A 25,809-nucleotide genomic window follows, 5' to 3' on the forward strand; every position below is an offset into this window, starting at 1 on the left:
CAAATTTTTAGTTTCAATTAAGTCTAAGTCAGGAAGTTGGCCCTGGTCATCACTTAGCACTCATTACAGCAAGTATCTGAGGTGAGAAAGCATGCTTTCTCCCATAAAGGAGAAAAGGGAGGAAGTCTCTTCAAGTTGTATACACCTTATATAAGCTTCAATGACACATTACAGACCTCTGGAGGGCAGGAGAGGGGGGGTGCCTCTCGTTAAGAATTATTCTCTGAGCCCTGGCCAGTGCTGCTCAGAGGTTAGAGTATTGGCCCAATCACCAAAGGGTCATGGGTTGGATTCCTGGTCAAGGGCATGTACCTGGGTTGCAGGTTCAATCCCCAACCCTGGTTGGGGCATGTGAGGGAGGCAACCAATCAGTGTCTCTCCCTCTCTCCCCTTCCTCCCCTCCCTCCCTAAAAAAATCAATGGGAAAAATATCTGGTGAGGATTAACAACAACAACAAATTATTCCTTGAGTAAGTTACTCACATTTATTTCTGAGAGTATGTCATCTATCTTAGAAAGTCCCATTCTAATAATACCAGTCTGGTTCTCGGGTAGCAGATATTCTATACCCAAATGTTTTTGCATATCTTTTGTTCCCATCCAATCAGTTCAGCAATAGGCACATTAAAGGAACTGGCTTCTAACTTCAAACATTAACCATGGGATAGATTTAAAAAGTTTAAAAATTAAATGAGCCCTAGCTGGTTTGGCTCAGTGGTTAGAGCATCGGCCTGTGGACTTAAGGGTCCTGGGTTCGATTCCAGCCAAGGGCACGTACCTGGGTTGTAGGCTCCATCCCTGGCCCCATCGGGGCAGATGCAGGAGGCAACCAACAGATGTGCCCCTCTCACATTGATGTTTCTCTCTCTCCCTTCCACTCTCTCTGAAAAGCAATGGGAAAAAATATCCTGGGGTAAGGATTAAGAAAAAAAATTAAATGAGATTATTCATTCATCCATCTCCCCATCCAGCACTGAGTGCCTACTATGTTTTAGGCATGCCCTTTCATTTTAGTGCCAGACAGACAGAAAATAAACAAAATTAAAATATAAAAGATGCTACATGATGATAGTAAATGCTATGAAGAAAAAGTGTTGGAAGAAGGTACAATTTAAACTAGAATGGTCAGAGGAGGTTCCATGGAAGTAAGAAAATATGTTTGTACCATGAAAGACTCTCAAGAGAGTTGTTATTCTTTCTTCTACCTTACTTTGGCCTCCGAGGGACTGGCTGTAGTAATGGCCAGCCAGGGCAAGAACTGATAGTAAAAAGAGGTCACATAACTAAGAGACAAAAATAGAAGCTGCCTTCTCACTCTCTGTCCTCATGAATACTGTGATAGCTCCCCAACCCTGTAAAGAATGGCTCTTAGAAGAACCTTGCCCCAAAAGAATCTAACACAGAGATCATAAAATCAAATGACAGGAAGGTAATGCAAATGATTAGACTATAGGTGCCAGTGTTGCTCGGCTGGTTGGGCGTCGTCTCATGTACTAGGAGGTGGCGGGTTCCATTCCCAGTCAGGGCACATGCCCAAGTTGCAGGCTCTCTCCTCTGTAGGGGGCATGCAGGAGGCAGCCGATCGATGTTTCATTCTCACATCAATGTTTTTATATCTCTCTCTCCTTCTCCCTTCCTCTCTCTGAAATCAATAAAAACATATTAAAAAAACTTTTCTAAGTTGACTATATGTAACAAAAATATCTATGTTGAGGAGCTAAACACATGTCAGGGACTGAGATGATTGGAGAGTACATAACATGTTTGAAAGAGTACACAACTGTTGTCATGTAGAAATAAGAACTCTGTGTCCTAAGTTTTCAAGAGAAACCAGATACCTAATTTTTTTCTGTGAACTCTCCCACTTTTGAAATTTCACTTCTGAAATATGGCAACCAATTTGAAATTTTAAATCTAGTTTGTGGATATCTAGTCTGGCTTCTCTGGTCTACAGGGTCAGGGGGATGAGTTCTTCCACGGCCATAAGCACTAGAATGTTTGATTTGTTGGACTAGGCTTGCTTGTTACCATTCAGTCCATATTTGAACAAGCATAAAATCCAGGATCTCTGAAATATATATTAGATTCAAGAGCAAGCTATATGAGTAAGATGACATAAACCAAGATGAAATGATACTAGAAAGGTTATATCCAGGGAATATTCTCTATTGCAGTGTTCCAGATATGACCCTGGTGAGAATCCAGGTACTGCTGAACTTCCACATAGATATCCAAGATAAAGTCTACCTGTCTATAGACTATCTATAGACAGATTGCTTGCCCTCCTTTCCCCTACCTGTTTCTAATCAGCTTATTACTATGCTAAACAGGATTTTAAGAGGGAGTGGCTAATACCTCTGTTGTCATTCCCTTTTCAGGCTTTACATTTTGTAATGGACAACTTGTGTGCCCAGAGGGTTGGTTCTTAATATTTATCTAATAAACAGACTTTGATGCCCTCTAAAGAAGAAAAATTTTATAGAACATAGCTTAGGCTATTAATTTTGGTTTTTATTTCCCTAGGGAGGAAAAACGCTGTTTCAACCGGGGTAGGAGGTAGAAAGCTGAGGTGCTAACGGATTACTTAACTGTTATTCAGGACCTATCATATACCCTGACTACGGATTGAACACAATTTCAACCTTTTGAGTTTTCTACTGTATTCCTTTGCAAGAGAACCAATCGAGAGTTTTCCCTTGGAGGGAACCTACCTCACTATTGAATAATCTTATGATGGCATCTGTCACCTAGTTTCAGTTTTCTTTAGCCCTCCAGAAGGAACAGGCATTCTGGCAACCTCACATTACTTTCTTTCTTTTAAAAAATGTGTCTTTATTGATTTCAGAGAGAGGAAGGGAGAGGTGGGGAGAGAGACAGAAACATTAATGATGAGAGAGTCACTGATCGGCTGCCTCCTGCATGACCCCTGCTGGGGATTGAGGCCTCAACCCAGGCATGCGCCATGATGGAGAATCGAACCACAATCTCCTGGACCATAGGTCGATGCTCAAATGCTGAGCCAACCTGGCCAGGCCCTCACATCACTTTCAGCTGCTCTCTCCTAATGATAATCCGAGAAAGTCTTCCTTTGGTCAGCTCTCACGAATAAACCCTATCTCAGCAGAGCTGACTTAGGTCAGGAAGCCCATATACTCATCTGTGACAAGGAACTCAAAGAACATGTTCAATTTTTGCCCAGGTGAGTTTACTTCACTTTCCACGTGCAGAACATAGCATTCTCTGCAAAGCAGTAGTTTTATTAGGCTATGCCAAGTCACCAAAAAAAGGTCAATAGTGCATTTTTTAAAACCCAGAAATAACTGGTAATACATAAGAGTCATCTTAGAACATTGGTCACTTACAGAGCCCTAAAAATAAGGCAGAATATACTTCTCCTGGGAGGTTTAAAATATGAACTTAAATGGACTGAAATTACTCAACCTCCCTTATTCCTGGTTTTAAGCCTTTTATTTCTCCAGTTGATGGGATAAAAGTAAACAAAGACTGTCTACTTTTACTTTTACAACCTTACTAGGATTGTTGTTGAATTGCCTAGTCCATCAGACAGAAATATTTTTCAGCTTGCTTTCAGCTAATTTCCTGACAAGCTGAATGTTATTTACTGTTTACATTAGCCTTTCCTAATGGGAATCAAAATATATGGTCATTTCCCTACTCCTTTTAACTATAACTTCTAATTATCCCAAAGCAGAACTAATTAAATTTAGGGGATCTGGATATTGATACTGGTGGGAAGACTGCTTCATGGTGGTATACACACCTAAAACACAGTAACAGAAACCGGAACTTCACAATATCCTAATAGTTCTGAATGGTAACGTGGGAAATAATTTCTCTATTCTAGAAACTTGCCCTATGGACTTAACCAGCCACTTCCCAAACAGTATGCCCTAGATAACCAATTTTATGAGAAGTTTTATGAGGGAAAAAAGTATGGAACACATTGAACACTTTTAAAGATTCATAATATACAGCAGCATAGTAACAATAGCTTTAAAGACACCTTTTATGCCAGAGTTCATGAAACATTTGACTTTTGGAACCTTTTTTGGGTAACATTAACATCCTATGGAATTACTCTTCCAAGCACCACACTTTGGGAAACATGAACTATTATTTCCCATCCTCCTGTGGCTGACTCTCACTATACCAGGCCTTTTGTCTTTTCCTTTTTTAATCCTCACCTGAGGATATTTTTTCCATTGCTTTTCAGAGAGAGTAGAAGGGAGAGAGAGAGAGAAAGAGAGAGAAACATCAATGTGAGAGAGACACATCGGTTGGTTGCCTTCCATATGCCTCGACCGGGGCCAGGGATCAAGCCTGTAACTGAGGTATGTGCCCTTGGCCAGAATCAAACCCGGAACTCTTTAGTCTGTAGACTAATGCTCTAACCACTGAGCAAAACTGGCTAGAGCTATATTAGGCCTTTTCTATTCTACGCCAAACATTATTATTTCTCTCACATCTTAGGCCTTCCTACAGCTAGCTATCAGGTAAGATCAACTTAACAACTAAGATACAGAGACTAGTTAATATGGACTGAGCAGCTTTCAAACTCTGCTAGGGTCTAGCTAATCCTCTAGTGTTGACTATGTCAAGGGTAAGGTTTTTGCCTTGTCTATTACACTGGTTATAAAACATATAATTGGATTGGCTTTACAAGTGTATAATGACATTATAGATCTAAAATTGTCACAACTCAAGAAATTTAAGACATGTTGGTTATTATTAAAATTAATTAAAAATCAACTGTTTTTATTGCAAAAGCATTACAAATTTAACAAAAACTTTATTTACAATTATAATACTACAAATATTTTCATTTGTCTTTACTGATAAGCAGGCAAAGTGCTAGACTTTAAAAATATCATAGATACAATTTTATATTTTTCATTTTTAGCACATTTCATTGTGTCATAGTCTTCACAATTGTAATCTATTTAAATAACTAAAATTATTTGAGCTATTTTGTTTTAGTGAGCACACAAGTTTTAAAAATGGCATTCAAACAACCTGCCTGCAAAAAACAGACTGCAATTAGAATTACTGATTAGTAAAATTCAGTAAGATAAGCCTAACTTTTAATTTTCTCATTTCAAATCAATTTTAAAGATGAAAAATTAATCTCAGAAACATTTTCTTGATTATAAAATAAAGTAGAATTTTAAAAATTTATACGTAAGCTCATATTTCAGATACTTAAAAGAAATGATATAGTGTATAATAGTTTTTAGAAACCTGGGCTCTGGAGTGAACTATCTGGATTAAAAGCCTAATTCTGCCAATTAGTAAGTTTTATGACCTTGGGTAAGTTTCTTAACTTGTCTGAGTCTGTTTCTTCATCTATAAAATGAGGATGATAACAGATTAACCTCATAGGCAAATTATGAGAACCGAATGGTGAAATACATAATGTACTTGTTTGGCGCGTGGTAGTAAATACTCAATAAATACTACTAACAACAACAACAAGTACAAAGACACTCTTTGTTTAGGGGATATTATGTGATTATACATTCTTTTTGATAATTACTATTCATAAATAATAATTCAGCAATTATTTACTGAGTGTCTTCCATGTACCTGACGCTATGCTAAGCATTGGAGACACAAAGTCATAAAGCACTGTCCTTACTTCCAAAAGATTTTTGGAGAAGAAAAATTAATGTGGTGATTAGCATACTATATCGTAAAAGCTTTAATAGGAGTATAGAGCTTTTTACAGGGTGTATAAAAGCAGAGGCATGAAAGCAGGTATGACATATAGGTTGGACTCATACATACTGCTAACCACCTTCTTTGTCTCCCTCTGGTATAGAGGCTAGAAAACAAAATACTTTCTGTCCTTGTTTCCCTTGCAGCTAGGGGTACCCAAGTGACATTACTCTAGAGCAGCGATTTTTAACCTTTTCATCCAATGGCACACAAACTAATTACTAAAATTTTGTGGCACACAAAAAAGAATTTTTGCTGATCTGACAAAGAAAATAGGTATAATTTTGATTCATTCACACAGAATGGCTATTGTTGCGTTGGCTGTTGTCATTTTTTTATTTGACAGTCTAAGGGAAAAGGGGTCCACGTCCCTGACTAAATAGTCAGGTATTGCATGTTTTAAAAATTCTTGCGGCTCACTGGTTGAAAATCACTACTGTAGAGGTTATTATTCTGAAATTCCTGAAGTGGGTTTTCCAAATAAAAGAAAATAGAGACACAGCTTTCCTAGAAGAAGGCCCTTTGCCCTTCCTTCCTTCTTCCTGCCTCAACACTTGGACAGAAGACATGGAAGTGCAGCAGCCACGATTGACATAACAGGAAAAAGGATGACACAGCCAGAAAGAAAGAGCATAGGACTCTGGTGTCATTGCTTAGTTCTCGCACCACTTCTAGAATGCCTAACTCTGGACTTACTGGATGAAACAAACTCTTATTTCTTTAAGTTACTGATAGGTGGAGTTTTATCTGCATTCCTAGTAGATAAATGAAGCTTTCTGAAAGGTTTTTCAGCTAAGTCCAAAAGAAAAAGTTAGGAATTATCCAAGTGAAGAAACCTGAGAAGGGCACAGCTGGCATAGCATCCACAAAGGCCTGGAGGGGGAGGCAGCATGGAGTGTTGATACTGGCATCTGTTCTACAGTATGTACCTCTGGCTTCCTGGATGGCTTTAGCCAGGTGATTCCCAACCTTCACCATCTTCTACTTCCTATGTTTGAGGGATTCAATACTCTCCCCTCAGTGGTTCCATACAATGAACATTCATTTTTAATTTTTTATATGTTTATTGATTTCAGAGAGGAAGGGAGAGGGGAGAAAGAGACAGAAACATCAATGATGAGTCACTGATCAGCTGGCCCCTGTACAACACCCCCTTCCCACCCCCCAGGATTGAGCCCGCAACCGGGGCATGTGCCCTGACTGGGAATCGAACCATGATCTCCTGACTCATAGGTCGAGGCTCAACCACTGAGCCATGCCAGCCCGGCAACAAAACATTTTTAAATGCCATTTGTAATAGCATCCAAAATCTTGAAATATTTATTTTAAGCAAAATAATTTAAGCAAAATATACATAAAACCTAGACAGAGAAAATTACAAAACACTGCTGAAATTATATAAGAACCAACTAATATGGAGATATACCATGTTCATGGATTAGAAGACTTGTCATTAAAATGTCAACTGCCCCCAAATTGATCTATAAATTCACTATAATCCCAATCAAAATCCCAGTCACCACCTTCCTAGGTCTTAACAACACTCTTGAATATATATTTTGACAAGAGACTGAATTTCTTTCCTTTTCCTTTTTTTATCCTCACCTGAGGATATGTTTTTATTGATTTTAGAGAGACAGGACAGGACAGGAGAGAGAAAGGAATATCGATGTGAGAGAGAAACATCAATCGGTTGCCCACAACCTAGGTATGTGCTCCAACAGGGAATCGAACCCGCAACCTTTTAGTGCACAGGCCAATGCTCCAACCAACTGAGCCACCTAGCCAGGGCCAGACTGAATTTTTGAGGGCAAGGGAATATCTTATTTTGTATCACTTATATCTAGCATTGGCAGACAAATAGTATTCAATAATACTTTTTTTTAAGTAAATGCAAAAGTTTCTTCATTTGTAAAAGGGATGTAACAAGATTACCTACTTCAGAGGGTTACTGTGAGGCAAAAAAATAAAGATAAAAAAAGAGTAAGTGAAAGGGGAACACATCCCCATAAAGTCCACTTTCTCAACTATTAGAATAGAAAAGTACAGAGCTGATCAAGTTACCTCTTCTCTGAACTTTCTAATCATTCACCTACCTAGAAGCTAATCAGCTAATAATATCACAATAAGATATCAATTACTATTCCAACCCCAGACACTAAACACTCTCCCTTCTCCATACGAAAAAAAGTTAGCTTATAAGGAAGACCCAAACCTGAATAAGAAAGTTCTGCTGTCACAAGTAGAGAAAGAGGACTTACTATAATGACAGTTAGGGGAATCTAACAGTGCATTGAATATTCTAGAACCTAGGGAGTATGCCATTAGCAGAATTTCATGAAAAAAGTCAGTTCTATTCCAGTAGCCCTAGTAGCTACATGCTTCTTCCCTGGCATGTTTACGAGAAGTTCTAAGAAACTACAATCTAAATTTAAGCATATTATGGTGGCTTTAATTCCTGAAGGCCAGCAACTCAAACATGAAAAGTATATTATAGCAACAAAAAACTAGCCCATGAAGCATTTTATTTTATTTAATCCTCACCCAAGGATATGCTTTATTGATTTAGAGAGAAAGAGAAACATCAGTTGGTTGCCTTCCATACATGCCCCGATGAGGGATTGAACCAGCAACCTAGGTATGTGCCCTGACCAGGGATCAAACCAACAACCTTCTGGTGTGTGGGGTTATGCTCCAACCAACTAAGCCCCATGAAGTATTTTAAAAACCTTTCATTTAAACAAGTTTTTAGAGTTCTGTAACTACAACCTAAATTTAAACTATTATTGTGGGGTTAATTCCCAAAATCTAGCAACCCAAATATGACAGAATATGTTATCACAACAAAACTAATCTATCAAACATCTTAAATTTTACCTTTAAACAAATTCTTTAGAGTTATTAGTACATAAAAATAAACATCCGCTTTATTAAATGTTTAAGTGATCTTTAGGATAAGTTTCAAAACATACAATTACCTCAGATTTTGATTTCATTACTGATGAAATATAGGAAAGTAGATAGCTTATAGCCAGTTCACCCCTAGCATTGTAATTAAATGTCAAGTTGTATTCACTAAAATTGGGTTAGATTTAAAATAAATATTGACTCAGGAACAATATATTTTATATAATGGTAAAAGCCTTATTAAAAAATATATTTTTAAGATTAGTTATTTTACTTACCAAAATGCAGTCCACTTTAGATTGTACAGTTTTGCTGAAAGAAAAAGAAAGTTAGGTTAATAAGAATGATACGGTAATTAGTCTCCCCTACTATGAACAAAATAAGTAAAAACTCCTTATTAAGATCAGGCATTGCATCCTAAAACTCCATTTTTCACAAGTAAAAAAAAAAAATCTATTTCCCATTCACTGTACCATATTGAATCCCAAAGCATGACCAGAATGTTTTCTGAATTTGGTGCTACAGTAAACCTGCTGTTACTACACAATATCATTTAAACAAGTTTTTAATGATATATAAAAGTGCAGATACTGTATTATACTTAGATACAGGGCATAGTTTACAATGAATTATGACTTTTGCTGTATGCCTGCTACTCTGGACAATGATTTGCTTAGCATTCAAAAGCCATAATGGTATAATATTAATCGGTAGTTCTAAAGACTCGTTATAAAGTAGATTCTCTCTCTCACCCCATCTCATGTGTATATACATACACACACACATACACACACACACACCAGGAAAGGATTCCCTGGGCAGAAAAGTAATAACAAAGATTAACTAATATGGTAATAAATTGGAAGGAAAAATATATTTAGAAATAAACACAAATAAAGCCAGTATATATAAATTTAAGTGAGCTACTAAATATAAGTGAACTATTAATATATAATACAAATGGAGCGTGTATAAAATAAACAAAGTCATTTGGATTTTGTTATAACAAATTAAAGTAAAAATGCAATGAAATCATGCAAAAGTCTAGATATGCAGTAGTCTATATAATTTTAAAAAGATGTTACAAACCAAATTATCTTCCATGAATATTTAGAGCCAAATAAATGTCAAAAAAGTGGTTATTTGCCTTTGTATGTAGCTATAGAGTAAATAAAAATCAGCATTTAAATCCTATTTCAGTTAATGCAATCGATAACCTCAAAACTTTACACCTGTACTCAGATTTCAAATTTCATTTTTGAAAAACAAGGTATGACTGAATTAGGTTCAATTGCAAAGTTCAGAATGACTAAAATGAACAAGAAAATAAACGATACCTCTAGGTAAGAGGAACTGAAATCCCCTTCCTACAATCCCAAAGAATATTCTTAGAAGTCATTAAATCTTTTGGGATTGTTTGTATAGCTTATTACCCAATAACAATTAAAGTGTACTATTTTCCTCTCTTCTTACGAACTCCCACAGTTTCCCTGAGATAATAATCTACAGATTTAGAATTTGTGCTAAAAAGTAACATATCAAGAATCCAACCATTCTCACCACCTGGGTATAAACTACCATTATTTCCTGCCTAAATCTTCTAAATGGCATGGCCAACAAAGCTCTGCGCGGTTCATCCCTCTGCTATCTAACTTCATTTCCTACTAGTTTACTACTCACTCATTCAGCTCCTGCCACACTGGCCTCCTCCACACTACACTTCCCAAGGCAGGAGCAGGGCCTTTGCTTTTTTGGTCAGCTGCTGACATTCTTCTCCCACATAACTCATCTGTTCACTTTCTTTGTGACTTTGCTTGATGTTAGTTTTTACAGACAGTTCTTCCCATATAAAATACTCTCCATCACTCTTATCCCTCGTCCCCTGCTTTACTTTTCATTTCTACACTTATCATCAGTCATTTTATATTTTCATTAATTTATATGTATACTGGCTATCTTCCTTGACTAGAATTTAAACTCCATGAGAGAAGGCTCTGTTTTGCTCACTGCTGTATTATCATCTGGCATATGTTAGGTATTCAATAAAATCTGTTGAATGAAAAAGTGTCAAAAAAAACCCATATTCAGTCCCACATACGAAGAAAACTCTGGGAAGACTGAGACCATGTAAGAAAAAGTTTCTAGAGAAATTATATGAAATTTAAAATGTGATTATTTTTAAACCACAGATCTAAATATATTCTCCTACCAGAAACAAGACTTCTCTATGGGATATCTAAAGAGGATGACTGTGTCTTCCTATCACACACAACTTGGTAAATCCCTAAAAAGTATATGTAAAACACACCTTTTAAAGAATGAGTTTAAAAAGTAAAGTACTTCTGAGTTAGATAAGAACTTTGGCAATCACTTAATCTATCCCTTTGATTATTCTTACTTCAAACTTAATACAAGCATAATAAAAGGATACAGATGAAATTTAAGTCCCCTTTGTTCTTCTGACTAGTCTCAGACCCCCCTACCTTCCTAGATGACCATCTGATATGTAACCTTCACAGCTGATATTTCAATGCTTGTATTCAATACTTGTATATACAAATATCTATAAGCATCGTGTTGTTCAGTGAAGCTTTTAAATGTTTATATAAATTCCATTACCATATGTATATTATGCAATTGTGTGTTTTTTCATTCAACACTGCTTTTCAGATTTATTCATGTTGACACACTTAGATGAAGTTCATTCACTTTAACTGCTAAAAAGTATTCCACTGAATGCATATATTAAATTTATTCATCCATTTCTCTAATGAAAGCCAATTATGTACTCTCCAGTTTTTCTACAAACAATGCCGTTTGTTTTTGTACATGTCTTTGTACATGACTCCTGGTATACACATGGAAAAATTTCTCATTTATAAATCTAGAAGTTGATTTTCTGGGGCTCATGGTGTATCTTTTCAATTTTATTATATATTACCAAATTTCTCTCCCAAGAATTTGTATCCATTTATACTTTCATCAGCAATATATGATAGTTCCTATTTCCCTACAACCTGAGCAAACATACATAAATGCCATTTATACATGATATATAAAATACAGACAACAACTTGCCATTCTAATGTGAAAATTTTAATTTGTCATTTCCCCAATTACTAGCAATGCTGTGTACCTTTTCACCTACTTATTGGCCATATGGGTTTTCTCCTCCATAAACTGATGGTTCATACTTTTTGCCATTTTTAAAAAATATGTATATCTTTATTGATTTCAGAGAGAAGAAGGGAGAGGGAGAGAGAGAGATAGAAACATCAATGATGATGAGAGAATCATCATTGGCTGCATCCTGCACGCCCCCAACTGGGGATCAAGCCCGCAACCCAGGCATGTGCCCTGACTGGGAATCAAATAGAGATCGCCCGGATCCTAGGTTGATGCTCAACCACCGAGTCACGCCCACCTGGCCTTTTTGCCCATTTTTAAGGGGAATTAACTATTTCTTATTAAACTGTAGTAGTTCTTTATATATTCTTAATAGTAATCATGTTATATATACTTTGTCAATGATATATTTTAATATCTTATGAAGTGAAAGTAGAAATGATATTTACTAAAGTTTAAATTTTTGATAGTCAAATTTATTAATTTTTTTTGTTTAAGACTTGTTTTTTGTCTTAAGACATCCTATCTAGCTAAGATGTAAGACATTCTATATTTCATCATAAAAATTTTGAAGTTAGCATTTTCAATTTTCATCTTTCTAGTTAGAATTTATTCTTTGTATGGTATGGCGATATATAAATATATTTTTACATATATAAAAAATATATTTTCCTATCTGATAAGCCAATTGTTTCCTATTTTATTATACTGAGTTCCCTATATACTTGAATGTGTTTCTGGCTTTTCATTTTATTTTATTATTAATCTGTTTGTCTATCCCTGAGCCAACATGACACTTGGAATTTATTAGTGCTTTAAAAATTAGGTCTAATTATTTGCATGCATGACTTTCAGAACAGTCTTGATAATTCTTGGACCTTTTAATTTTCCAGGTGAGTTTTTCAGTTGTTCCAAATCCACAAATGTCCTGCTAAGATTTATATTGAACTGCACTAATGTTATAGATTGAACTGGAGGAGTTGATTAATAATTTGGATTTATTTTTGTCTGTCCTTAAATGTCTTGTAATTTTCTCTTTACCTTTTGTTAGAAAGAGTCCTAGATAGCTTATAAGTGGTATTGTAAATTGTATCTTTTTTCTTATTATAATTCAAATTGGTTTGTACTGATGTGCAGAAAAAGACTTTATTAGTTCTACTAGTATGTAGAGTTTCTTGTAGGTGATAATTTCACTTAAAAAGTAATGAAAATATTTCCCTTCCTTTCCGATCTTTATACCTCTTCCCCTACCCCTTTTTCTTATCTACAATCCCTAGTCTAATGGGTAAGATTTGTATTTATAATGCTGTTGTCTGAGGGTACTTATCTGCCCACACAGCAGTGATCGCTCAGGACTGAAGCAGAAATTTGCTGCCAGTGGAGGAGCCAGAGGACAAAGTCTGGGGCTGCCAGAGCCACTGTGAAGTGAAAGATGAAATCCCAAGAAGAAAGTTCGTGCCACAAAATTTCTGTATAAACTATGCCCAAATAATTTGAATGACATTTGTTTGGAGAAGACTCCAAGGTATCCAGCAAAAAGCAACAGCAGGAAGGTGGAAAGATCTAGTTTAAGATCTAAGCCTTTTGTTGCTGGCTATCACAGGAGATACAATGTTGGGAGTTTGAATCCAGCCATGTTAACTGTCTACCAGAACAACAACAAAAAAACTCCCACAACACTCCTCAGAGAAAAATAACAGAATCCAAAGTCTACAATATATTTCCCACAATGCCCATTACACAAACAAAATCTATGAGAATGAATAAACAGAAAAAAGGGACCCAAAATCAATTAAAAAAACAAAGAAAACCACCTCATAGACTCCAAACCCTAAATGATCTAGATAACAGAATTAACAGACAAGGACTTCAAAGGAGGTATTATAAATATGTTCAAGTACTTAAAGGAAATCATAATCATGTTAAACATATGCATGGGAGAAATCTCAGCTCAGAAATTGAAGCTATGAAAAAAACAAACGGAAATTCTAGAACTAAAAAGTATATCTGAAATGAAAAAAATACATTGAGTTACCTTAACAGAAAATCAGATACAGCAGAAAAAAGGTCACTAAACTGAAAATAAATCAATACATCTTATTGAATCTAAAGAAGAAAGAAAGATTTTCAAAATAATAAACAGAGCTTCAGAGATTCATAGTACAACATCAAGTGGTCGGTCACTTATGTACAAGTGGAGAGAAATTAGACAGAAAAATATCTGGTAAACAGCCAAAATTTCCCCAAGTTTTATGAAACACACTAACTTAAATATCCAAAAAGCTCAGCAAACTCCAAGCAGGATAATAATAAAGAAAATCGCCCGGCCAGGCGTGGCTCAGTGGTTGAGCATGGACCTAGGATCCAGGAGACTGCAGTTCAATTCCCATTCAGGGCACATGCCTGAGTTTCAGGCTCAATCCCCAGCAGGCTGTGTGCAGGAGGCAGCTGATCAATGACTCTCATCATTGATGTTTCTATCTCTCTCCCCCTCTCCCTCCCTCTCTCTGAAATCAATAAAGATATATTTTAAAAAAAGAAAATCACACAATGTTGCACCACAGTTAAAGAGATGAAAACAAAAAGATGAAAAGCAAATCTTAAGGCAGCCAGAGTAAAGTGACATTACATGCAGTTAAAAGGTGATATGAATGGCAGCTGACTTCTATTTAGTCAAGTGATTTGCAAAAGAGGTACCAAAGCAGTTCAGGACATAAAGGAAAATCCTTTCAACAAAGGCTGATGGAATAGCTGGCTTTATCTATAAACAGATGAACATACCTTATTCTACAAAAAATTTTGAGTTGGAGCATAAAATTAACCATAAAAGCTTAAACTATAAAGTGCTTAGAAGAACTCTGGAGAATATCATGACTTGAGAATATACAAGTGTCTTAGGGTACAGAAGCAATACCATTTAAAAAATAAAAATAAATTATCCTCCATCAAAATGAAAATCAACTTCTATTCATCAAGACAGCATAAGAAAAGCCACCAACCAAAAGAAAATATTTGCAAAACATGTATCTGATAAAAGACTTATGCCTAGAATATATAATGAATTCCTACAAGATAATGTGGATCCCAAGAAGATAACCTACCAATAAGGACTACCAGTGGCTAATTGGGCTCATATTTAAAAGAGCCTAGGAGCCTTTTCTAAACAGGGGCCTCTCATGCAAACCACACTTTAGGGAGAAGCATGCACTAAGCTGCCTGCCTTCCACAGGGTGTTCCTGCCATCTGAGCCAGCCCTTATAAGGGAGTTACTGGAACAGTATTTCAACCAACAGAGGCTTTCCCCATCCAATCAGAGCTGCATAGCTATTTTCCCCATCAACATATTCTCCAACCAATCAGAGAGGCTCCATTCTGACCAATCAGAACAGTGCTTTTTGGACCAATCAAAATGCAAGGATTTGGAGTCCTCCTTGCATAAGGACAGACCAATCAGGGACCAGGGGTGGGGAACTCTGTCTAAATAAGTCAGCTCCCCTCTGGCTTAGGGAACACACTTTCCCTTTCCACTGAAGACTGCATTTCCCTGGCTGGAGCTGAAACACCTAAGTTGGAACTCCAAAGACATTTCCATGGACCACAGTGGAGAAGAGCGAGCAGAGCAGAGCAGAGGAAGAAGGCCATCTACAAGCCAAGGAGACCAACCTGGAAGATTCTTCCCTCATACCCCTCAGAAGGACTCAACCCTGCCATTACCTTGATCATGGACTTCCAGCCTCCAGAACTGTGAAAAAATACATTTCTGTTGTTTAAGCCATCTTGTCTGTGGTACTTTGTTAGGACAGCCTTAGCAAGTAATACATATAGTATTCTACTGTTTGAACATACCACCTTTTATTTATACATTATTTCACCGAAGGACTCTTATGGTGTTTCCAGATCTATACTGTAATACACACTATTGCAACAAACATTTGGCATATAGATCTTGCTATATACCATTGCAAGATTTTTTCTCTACATACACAAACCTACATACACAAGCCTTGTAGGGGAATTCTGGCATATTGATCTTCAACTTCCTATTATTTGCTAAATTGCTTTTTAAAGTATGCTCTATCAGCTATATATAAGAATGATTTCTTTTCATTCTCTTCAAAACATGGTAATGACAGACTTTTGCTAACCTGATGCATGTGAAATATTTTGTTTTAATATGCATTCTTCTATTAGTGAACATATTTACATGTTTATTAACCATTAAACTTTCTTCTGTGAACTGCCTACTCATATCTTTACCCATTTTTCTACTTGGTTGTTGCCATTATTACTATTATTACTACTATTATTATTTTATTTATTTATAGGAGTGCTCGTTACACTGTGAATACTAATTATTTGCCAGTTATTAGAATTACAAACATCTTCTCCCCATCTGCATCGTTTTTCTTTTCATGGTATTGTTTTATAGAAAACTTTTATTTTAATATAGTTAAATTTATTAATATCTTCTTCATGAGAATTGTTTTTGGTGTCTTGTTTTTTTGTTTTTTTAAATATATCTTTATTGATTTCAGAGAGAAGGAGGGAGAGGGAGAGGGAGAGGGAGAGGGAGAGGGAGAGGGAGAGGGAGAGGGAGAGATAGAAACATCAATGATGAGAGTGTCATTGATCGGCCGCCTAGCCTGCAACCCGGGCATGTGCCCTGACCGGGAATCGAACCCTGATCGCCTAGGATCCTAGGTCAACGCTCAACCGCTGAGCCACGCCCGGCTGGGCTGGTGTCTTGTTTTTAAAAATTCTTCCTTATCATGAGGTTGACAAGAGATTTATTTTCTTCTAAATGTGCACTTTTCACATTTGAGGTTGAATTTCCCTAGATTCTGTGTGATACGAAGTTGTTTCCCTTTTTCATACAGATAACTAAAGGAGCCAGAGATCCATACTTTCCCTTGTAGACAAGGCCTACGTCTTGTTGATCTGATTCCCATGTCTGGCACTTTTTCTGGTACACGTTAGGCAATAAAATTTGTGATCAATAAAAGGAGGGATAGAGAGGGAAGGGAAGGGAAGGGAGAGAAAGGGAGGCAAAGTAGAAATGGGGGAGTGTGGGAAAAAGTAATTGGATTATGGTCCTTCATGTAAACTATTAGAATCATATAAGACAAAGGATGTTAATCAGATTCAAGGGGCCGACTGAAGGAAATGGGCTTTCCAGAATTCTGGAATGCTGGAGGCAAAGATATTGTTCATGCACAACTGGGTACTGAGTCTGCTTTCTCTCTCTCAGGGTGAGAATATGCCTTGCTGGTGCTGAACTGGTTCAAAATCAATGACTTTTGGTCATTGGTTCAAAACCTGGGACTTTTTTGGTAAGTATCACTTGATTAATATGTTAAGCCAAGATATACCAAGAATTTGATATAGCAACTCTAGCTGAATTTTCCCTGCAGGAAAGGTGTTATATGTACCACAGGAAGTCTAGAATAACCAAAAAAGCTGTTTAAAGACGAGCTGCATTTATTACTGTTCAAAATAGTCATCTAATATATCCTTAACTAAACAATCCAGGAACATACAACAGGTGGGTGAGTAGTCTCTTCCAACAATCTCTAACCTAAAGGCCAAGTAAATGTATGTGTGGGTGGTGGTGGTGGTGGTGGTGGGGTGCGGTGCACAAAATAGAAAACATGCAAAAGAAGAGTGGGACCTAGAATGACTCTTGCCTCAGTTGCCCTCAAAAGAAATAGCTCCGTAGAGCAACATTATATCAGTACAGTAGTACAGTTGAGGAAGTATGTTCCATAAGAGTAAAAGGCTTAGCATCCTAGACATACACAACAACCTATGAAGTATTGTTGCCAAAATACTGAACTATGTCTACATATTTTTTTAATGTTTTATCTTTATTGTTGAAAGTACTACCAGTGCCTCCCTCTTCCTTCATTGATCCCCTCCACCCCGCATCCCCCCCACCTCCAGGCCTTCACCATACTATTGTCTGTGTCCGTGGGTTATGCATATATGCATATAAGTTCTTAGGTTAATCTCTCCCCACCCACGCCTTCCCTCTGAGATTCATCAGTCTGTTCCATGCTTCTATGTCTCTAGATCAATTTTATTCATTAGATCCCATATATGAGTAAGATCACATGATACTTGTCTTTCTCTGACTGGCTTATTTCACTTAACATAATACTCTCCAGGTCCCACTCCCACCATGCTGTCTCAAAGGGTGTAAGGGATCCTTCTTTTATACACCATGTCTACATATTGAACCATATCTACATCTAACTTCCAATATATAGGAAATAGAGGGCAAAAAAAATAAGATAGCACCACTAGAAGGAAATCAACAAGACTCAGACTGTAGGAAACTCCAGAGAATAAACGATCCAGTTTCTTCAACAATTACAAAAACTACAAGACCTCTGGCTGAGTAGCTAAGTTGGCTGGAGTATCATTCTGATATGTCAAGGTTGCTGGTTCGATCTCCAGTCAGGGCACATACAAGAACCAACCAATGAATGCATAAAGAAGTGGAACAACAAATCAGTTTCTTTCCTTTTCTCTCTCCCTCCCTCTCTCTCTCTCTCTCAAAAAACAAACAATAAAGAAATAAAAATAAGTACAAGAAAATAATTAAAAGACCTCTAGATTAAGAAATATATAACTATTTATTTACATGTGAAATCATATGTCTGGGATCTCCTTCAAAATAATCAATGGGGGGTTATATATGGGGTTATATATGAGTAAGATTAGCTAAGAGACTAGTTGTTGAAGCTGAATAATAAGGACATGGGGTTCACTGTATTTTCTCCCCTTTATATACAATTAAAATTTTCAAAATACAAAGTTGAGAAATAAGGGAAACAGATCCTTTACAAAAGAAGAGCACGTCAACCATGTAGGTCCTACAGTTAAGAGACTAGTTTGAGACCTAAAAACCTGATGTTGATTTAAAATATGAAGGACTTAAACTCTATAAAACTATACAGGAAACTAAGAATTACAGACTCATCCACTATAACCAATGTCTACTGAGTTACTGTTAACCAATGTTTACTAAACAGCCACTGAGTGATACTGAAAGAGTATGTTAGTATTAGAAAGCTTAGACTATAATGACTCAATTTTTTAGGGGGGGGGCTGTTCTTTCACATATAAACATCTTTCATTATATGATTGCTGGTTGCTCCAAATACTGAATCTTGCCATTAAAATTTCCTCTAAAAGGACTGTAAAAATCTGTACTTTGGGGAGGCAGGGTACTAAACAAATTTCACTGTTTTAAGTCTCAATCTACTTGTCCAACTTTTTTTCAATGCAAACAGATTTTCAGGTTGATAATAAAAATTCAAAGAGTCAATAAGATTCAAATGTGCAAATACTAGGAAGGCATTTTCTCATATAAACTTTTGAAAGTTCAAAAAACCCTTTAAATAAATTTACCTAGTAAGAAACACCATAGTATATATAGCAAGAAACAAACACTGCTTTTGAAAGAAAGAATTCCAAATTTGCCACTGCTAGCTATATGCCTGTTACTTAGATGAACTGTTTTCTTCTTCAGGTATATGATACCTGCTACAAAGTTTTTGTGAAAATTAAACAAGATGGTTTATATAACGGCAATATGGCAATAACAAGCAAGTAATAGATTCTTAGTAAATGTTAAGTGAAACTAAATCAAGTCTAACCTTTTCATTTACAGTAAGGAAACTTAGAATCCAAGAGGTTAAATGTGTGCAAGGTCATACATTGATTATTTGGCCCCATTATCTAATAACAATGCTACTATTACACCTGATACTAATGCCTCTATTTTACACTGGGTTTTTAATTAAAAAAAATAAAATATTGTGCCTTAGTCTCATTACTTAGGAACTTCCCTTTCCAAAAAACATTAGATATTGCCAGTGAGTGAGCTAGATAAAGGTTTTGGCTAGTTCCCAAGTCATACACTCTTTCCTGGGCTTCAATGCCCTCTAGTGCTAATCCGCAGAGGCAGCCTCGGGTTCCCAATACACACAGATTTACCTGGTACAAAAAACAGATCACGATGATCATAAAAGTAATGAAATGAAAAATAAGGTAGGTGTATGCACATAGAGACCCATCTATAAGGATGACTCTTTTCTTTGGGAGATGAGCTTTTGAGGTTTTACTTTCTTTTCAAACTTTAAAAAACGCTTTGTTCTTGTTTGAATTTTTGTAATGAACATATAAAACTTTTAACAACAAACTAAAACACAGAGCAGGAGAGAATCATGTGGATAGCCGAAAGGGGAAAATTACTCTTCTTCCCCTACTGCATAGCTTCAGAAAAAGTCATACAGGTATGCAGCTTAGTATCTTCTTATGTATGTTATGAGAAAGCTGGGTCAGAGATAAGGCAGATCTTTACAACGAAAAACCAAAACCAAAGCATGGGAATAAAGGTAAGTGACTTCATTTTCTTTGGATGTACCTTATGTGTCACCATATACTTGCAGCAATATATATTTTCTTTTTAAACTGAAAAGCATTCCACCAACCTATGGTGTTTATTATTAGATGCTTAACTGAGATTCTAAAGGAAGAAACCAAAGTGGGAATGGCTGTAGAGGACCAAAGTTAAAATGAAATTTCCTTTTTGGCAGACTCAGGCAATGATGCTTGATGTGTGGATTGGAAACCATGTTAATGTCTCATGTAAACTGCTACAAGAACAATTTGAAGTTGAAATGACCCTTGTGTATATTGCCTTTACTTTTTTTTCTAGATTTTATTCTGACAGTATAGGGAAGGTTCAGTATCCCAATATCTGTTCTCAAAAAAACAAAGCCACCAACTTTGATGTCCTATCGTCCTCCGTTTAATCCCAAGAATCATAGGACTTTTGTCATAATATAAGGCAACAAACATGAAAACCAATGTCATAGTCAATATTAAAATTCTCTCCCCCAAAGCACTAAAATAACCCAAAGCAGAGAGCCTCATCTAAAAATGTTGTTTCAATTGATAGAGTAGAAGGCTATCTAAGGAAATCAAAGACTACTCAATGTTCAAATGATGCTATAGAGAGGAAGATACCAAGACTGATATATTTTAAAGGTAAAACAGTTATCAAGGGAAATAGGTAAAATAATTTATTAACGATATAGTTTGAAAAGTCTAGATTTTTCATTTTTCTCTCTGTGCCACACAGGAAGGTCTGGTAGTAATCTCTTCTTGGGAGACTTCAAAGACCCTTATGGGATAAAAGATCATTTGATCTCAGGCCAAAAGTTTTCAAAACAACAGTTTTCAAAAATAGAGATCTTCTTTGGGGAGCAAAGCTTTACAAAAACCTATATAATGAGGTTCAGTCTCCGAGAAATGTCAATTTATGGGAAAAGTGTCTATAGTCTCACCATCCAACAGAAACGTAATGTAAGCCACATAAGTAATCTTAAATTAGCTAGTAGTCACATTAAGTAGTAAAAAATGAGATTATAATAAAATATTTTATTAATACATCAAAAATATTACTACTTCACTATGTAATCAACATAACATTGAAATATTTTAGATCCTTTTTTCATTCTAAGTCTTTAAAATCCAGTATGTATTTTATACTTAAGCACACATCTCAATATGATTTAGTCACAGCCACAAGTAGCTAGTGGCTAGTATACTGACAATATATGTCTGTGGCACAGTACGTCTCATGGGCTATACTTAAAAAAATCTCTTGGGTAGACTGCCTTCAATCATGATACATGCAGAGTAAGTCCTTTCTAGATTTTACTAGGACAGTAAAGTGATCAGTACCCTGGTATCTCCCTCCCTTCCCCCACAAAAAGTAACTAAGTTAACATCCTAGTGTCCTCCATTGAAAGCCAAGAATCACAGTCAAAATGATAAAGCATTTATATGCTGTAGTCAGTAAGGGATCTTATTATAACACAGGCAGAAGACAGTTGTCAAGTATAAAGGAGTATGAAAATGTTAGAAGCCAGCCACCTGGAACATCTGGAACAAAAGACCATCTGGAACAGAGAACTGTGAAGTTAGTATGTATATATTAGTGACTAGAGTTCATTTTGTGAGGACTGTTCCTCCCAACATAAATAGGTATCCCATGGGAAAAGTAGCCGATATTCAAGTATATTTAGGAATTGTGGCATGAAATAAAATTAAACATATTCTAGGTTCCCCCATCCCTATAATATAGAACTATTTATAGGCCTTAATGTGCTATCAGGTGCTGTGTCCATTTTAGAATGGGTTAAAAAGAGTGCTATAGTATGCAGCATTTCCCAACTAATTTAGTTCAGAAACTGTTTTCACGCATCATCTTGAGGAACTAGTATCCCAAGTTGGAAAATAATGATCTAGAAGCATACATAAGACTACTCCCATAACCCCAGGTAGAATCAGTGCTAGAGTACTGGTAAGGGCTTTAAGAAAAGAGTATATTGGGCCCGGCCGGGCGTGGCTCAGCGGTTGAGCATCGACCTGGGATCCAGGCGATTGGGGTTCGATTCCCGGCCAGGGCACATGCCGGGGTTGCAGGCTCGATCAATGACTCTTTCATCATTGATGTTTCTATCTCTCTCTCCCTCTCCTTCCCACTCTCTGAAATCAATAAAGATATATTTAAAAAAAAAGAAAAGAAAAGAGTATATTGGTGAGGCAAGAGTATCCAATGGAGTAAGGACAGTCTCTTCAATAAGTGGGGCTGGGAAAATTGGACAGATACATGCAAAAGAATGAAACTAGACCACCAAATTTCACCATACACAAAAATAAACTCAAAATGGATAAAAGACTTAAATGTAAGTCATGAAACCATAAAAATCCTGGAAGAAAACATAGGCAGTAAAGTCGCAGACATCCCACGTAGTGGACTTTTCACTGATACATCTCCTAGGGCAAGAGAAACAAAGGAAAAAATAAACATATGGGACTACATCAAACTAAAAACTTCTGCACGGCAAAAGAAAACAGCCTCAAAATACAAAGGAATCCCACGGTCTGGGAAAACATATTTGGCAAGGATGAATCTGATAAGGGGCTAATCTCCAAAGTGTACAAAGAACTCATAGCACTCAGCAAGAGAAAGACAAACAACCCAATTAAGAAATGGGCAAAGGACTTAAATAGACACTTCTCCAAAGAGGACATATGGATGGCCAAGAGACACATGAGAAAATGCTCGATGTCGTTAATCATCAGAGAGATGCAAATTAAAACCACGAGGTATCACTTCACACCTGTCAGAATGGCTGCCATCAACAAATCAACAAACAACATGTGCTGGCGAGGGTGTGGAGAAAGGGGAACCTAGTACACTGCTGGTGGGAATGCAGACTGGTGCAGCCACTATGGAAAACAGTATGGAGATTCCTCAAAAAATTAAAAATGGAGCTGCCATTCGACCCAGTGATTTCACTCCTAGGAATGTATCCTAAGAATCCTGAAACATTCATCAGAAAGGATATATGTACCCCGATGTTCATAGCAGCACAGTTTACAATAGCTAAGATCTGGAAACAGCCCAAGTGCCCATCAGTAGATGAGTGGATAAAAAAGCTGTGGGACATTTACACCATGGAACACTACTCAGCTGTAAAGAAGAAGAATCTCGTACCCTTTGGGACAGCATGGATGGACCTGGAGAATATTATGCTAAGTGAAATAAGCCAGGCAGCGAAAGACAAATATCACATGATCTCGCTTATACGTGGAATCTCAAGAACTTAATAAACTGATGAACAGAATGGATTCAATGACATGGAAGCATAGATGAGACTGACGAATGTCAGAGGGATGGAGGAGGGCGGGTGGGTGGAGGGGGAGGGAGTAACCAAAGAATTTATGTGCATATATGCACAACCCAAGGACATGGACAATGGTGGGGAGAGGGACTGGGGAGAGGGAAGGAACTGGGTATAACGGGTCATTGGGGAGAAAAAGGGACATCTGTAATATTTTAAACAATAATAAAACTTAAAAAAAAAAAAAAAAAAAGAGTATATTGGTGGGCTAGCTTTGAGGGTCTAGTTCCTAACATTCTAAAACAAATTCTAAGGACTAAATGATCAGGAACACCTTTTTAATTTGGTCAAATATAAAAGGTCTGTGTGTAGAGCTATCATACCCATCCTATTCCAACATTCAAGTGATAATGGCTATAAAAAGAAAAATTAATTTAATTAAAATCCCATAAAAAACATCCTATTTTAGCCCTATGCTCCTACAGAACAAAAAAGAAACTTTATAAAATCAAATGGGAGTGGTTCATTTGATTCCAAAGCTGCTGCAGTTGGAACTAGTCATGTTTACAAACTTAGTGAACTTCACAGCACAAAGTTAAATAAGTAACCAAGCAACGAGAATAATTAATGTACATAGAAACATCTAAAACAGCCATGGTCCAGAAACAAAAGGGATAAAAAGACCTGTAAGATTATCAATTAAGACAGTACAAGTGAAAATTTATTTCCCCAAAGGAGGGAGATTTTTCTATGGCTTGTGGAGAGAGGGTATCATTGGTAAAACAAAGAATACACACCGAAAACTATTCTTTGATCTCTCCAAATCCCTAATCTAGATTAAATGCTCCCCCTACATGATCAAAGGAGAGAAAACATAAAATGAAGGCAACACTTAACAAAATATTCAGGACAGATCGTTGTAATTGCCAATAGCAGGAGACATTTACTTTTTGCCAATCTGGGATGTATGCAAAAGTCTTGATTTGTCTTTCCCTGAGCACTAACAATCCAAGCTCAAGTGCTGCTTTATTATCATTTTTTTAAACCATGTTTCCTTTGCATGAAATGCCTGATTATTCTTTTTGCCCAAATTTATTTGCTTCTCTTTCTTAGTAATTTTTAGGATTTCTTTATATACTTCAAATACCAACCTTCTTTCAGTTGTGTTTCAATTATCTTCTCTCAGATTGTGACTTATCCTTTCCTTCATTATGTTGGCACAAGGTTAAGAAAACTTTAGGATGAAATATAAATGCCCAGAAATGCTAAAGAATTCTACAAAATGTTTAAGAACTAACACCAATTCTACACAATCTTTTCCAGAAAATAAGAGGAGGGAAAACTTCCCACTTCATGTTATGAAGCTGATTATCATCATGGAATTGGCAGAGGGATAGATCTATAGATCAATGGAAAGGTACAGAGCACCAACTGACTTTTGATAAAGGTGCAAAAGCAATTTAATGGAGGAAAGGTAGATTTTCAACAAATGGTGCTGGAGCAGCAATTGATATCCACAGATTAAAAAATGAGATACCACCTCGAGTCATTAGAAAGGCTACCAACAAAAAACAAAACAAGTATAAGTATATGGAGAAACTGAAACACTTGTGCCATTAAATCTATAGTCATAATTGTAATTATTCTTGGATTTGGCATACAAGTCTTTTAACTTTGTCTTTCTTCTTTTAAGAATACCTTGGTGGGCTACCTGTTCAGAACCCCTCTTGCTGCAGTGGAAGTTTTCATCTCTCCTTCAATAAATTTGCTTTCCCTTAAAAGAAAAAAAGAATGCCTTGGCTATTCTAGGCCATTTTCTCTTCTACAAAAAGCTTAAAATCAGATTTTGTGGTACACTAAAAAACACTATTTTGATTAAAACTGCACTGACTCTGTAGACCACCTTGTTAAGAAATTTAGAATTCCTTATGGCAGTCTTTATTTCAATGAACATAGTATGTTTCTCCATTTATTTAGGTTTAATTTTATATCATTCAATAAGGCCCTAGAACCTAAAATAAAGGGTTCTAAAATAAAAGGTTCTAAAGGCTTGCATATCTCTGTTTAACATTTATTTATAAGCCCTGGCTGGGTAGCTCAGTTGGTTAGAGCATTGTCCTGATACACCAAACTTGTGGGCTCGATCTCCAGTCAGGATGCATTCAAGAAACAATCAATGAATGCATAAATAAGTGGAACAACAAATTGATTTTTCTCTCTCTCACTCATAAATAAAATTTTAAAAAGAATACAAAAATATTTTAATTGAATATTTTAAAAATTACATTTCATATTTATGTAAATTATCATTGTATATACAAATGCAATTGACTTT

The 25,809-nt window shown here is 36.3% G+C and overlaps 1 protein-coding gene across 1 annotated transcript in view; it reads right to left on the reverse strand.

Annotated features, from left to right (window-relative positions):
• Positions 1-25,809, reverse strand: part of RFX7 (regulatory factor X7) — a 106,633-nt gene that overhangs the window by 39,175 nt on the left and 41,649 nt on the right. The window contains exon 3 of the mRNA XM_081144156.1: positions 8,922-8,955. Within this exon, the coding sequence (XP_081000282.1) occupies positions 8,922-8,955 (34 nt within the window). The remainder of the gene's footprint in view (positions 1-8,921; positions 8,956-25,809) is intronic.

The sequence above is a fragment of the Miniopterus schreibersii genome (genome assembly GCF_964146895.1).
Source record: "Miniopterus schreibersii genome assembly, chromosome: 1".
Classification (NCBI taxonomy): domain Eukaryota; kingdom Metazoa; phylum Chordata; class Mammalia; order Chiroptera; family Miniopteridae; genus Miniopterus; species Miniopterus schreibersii.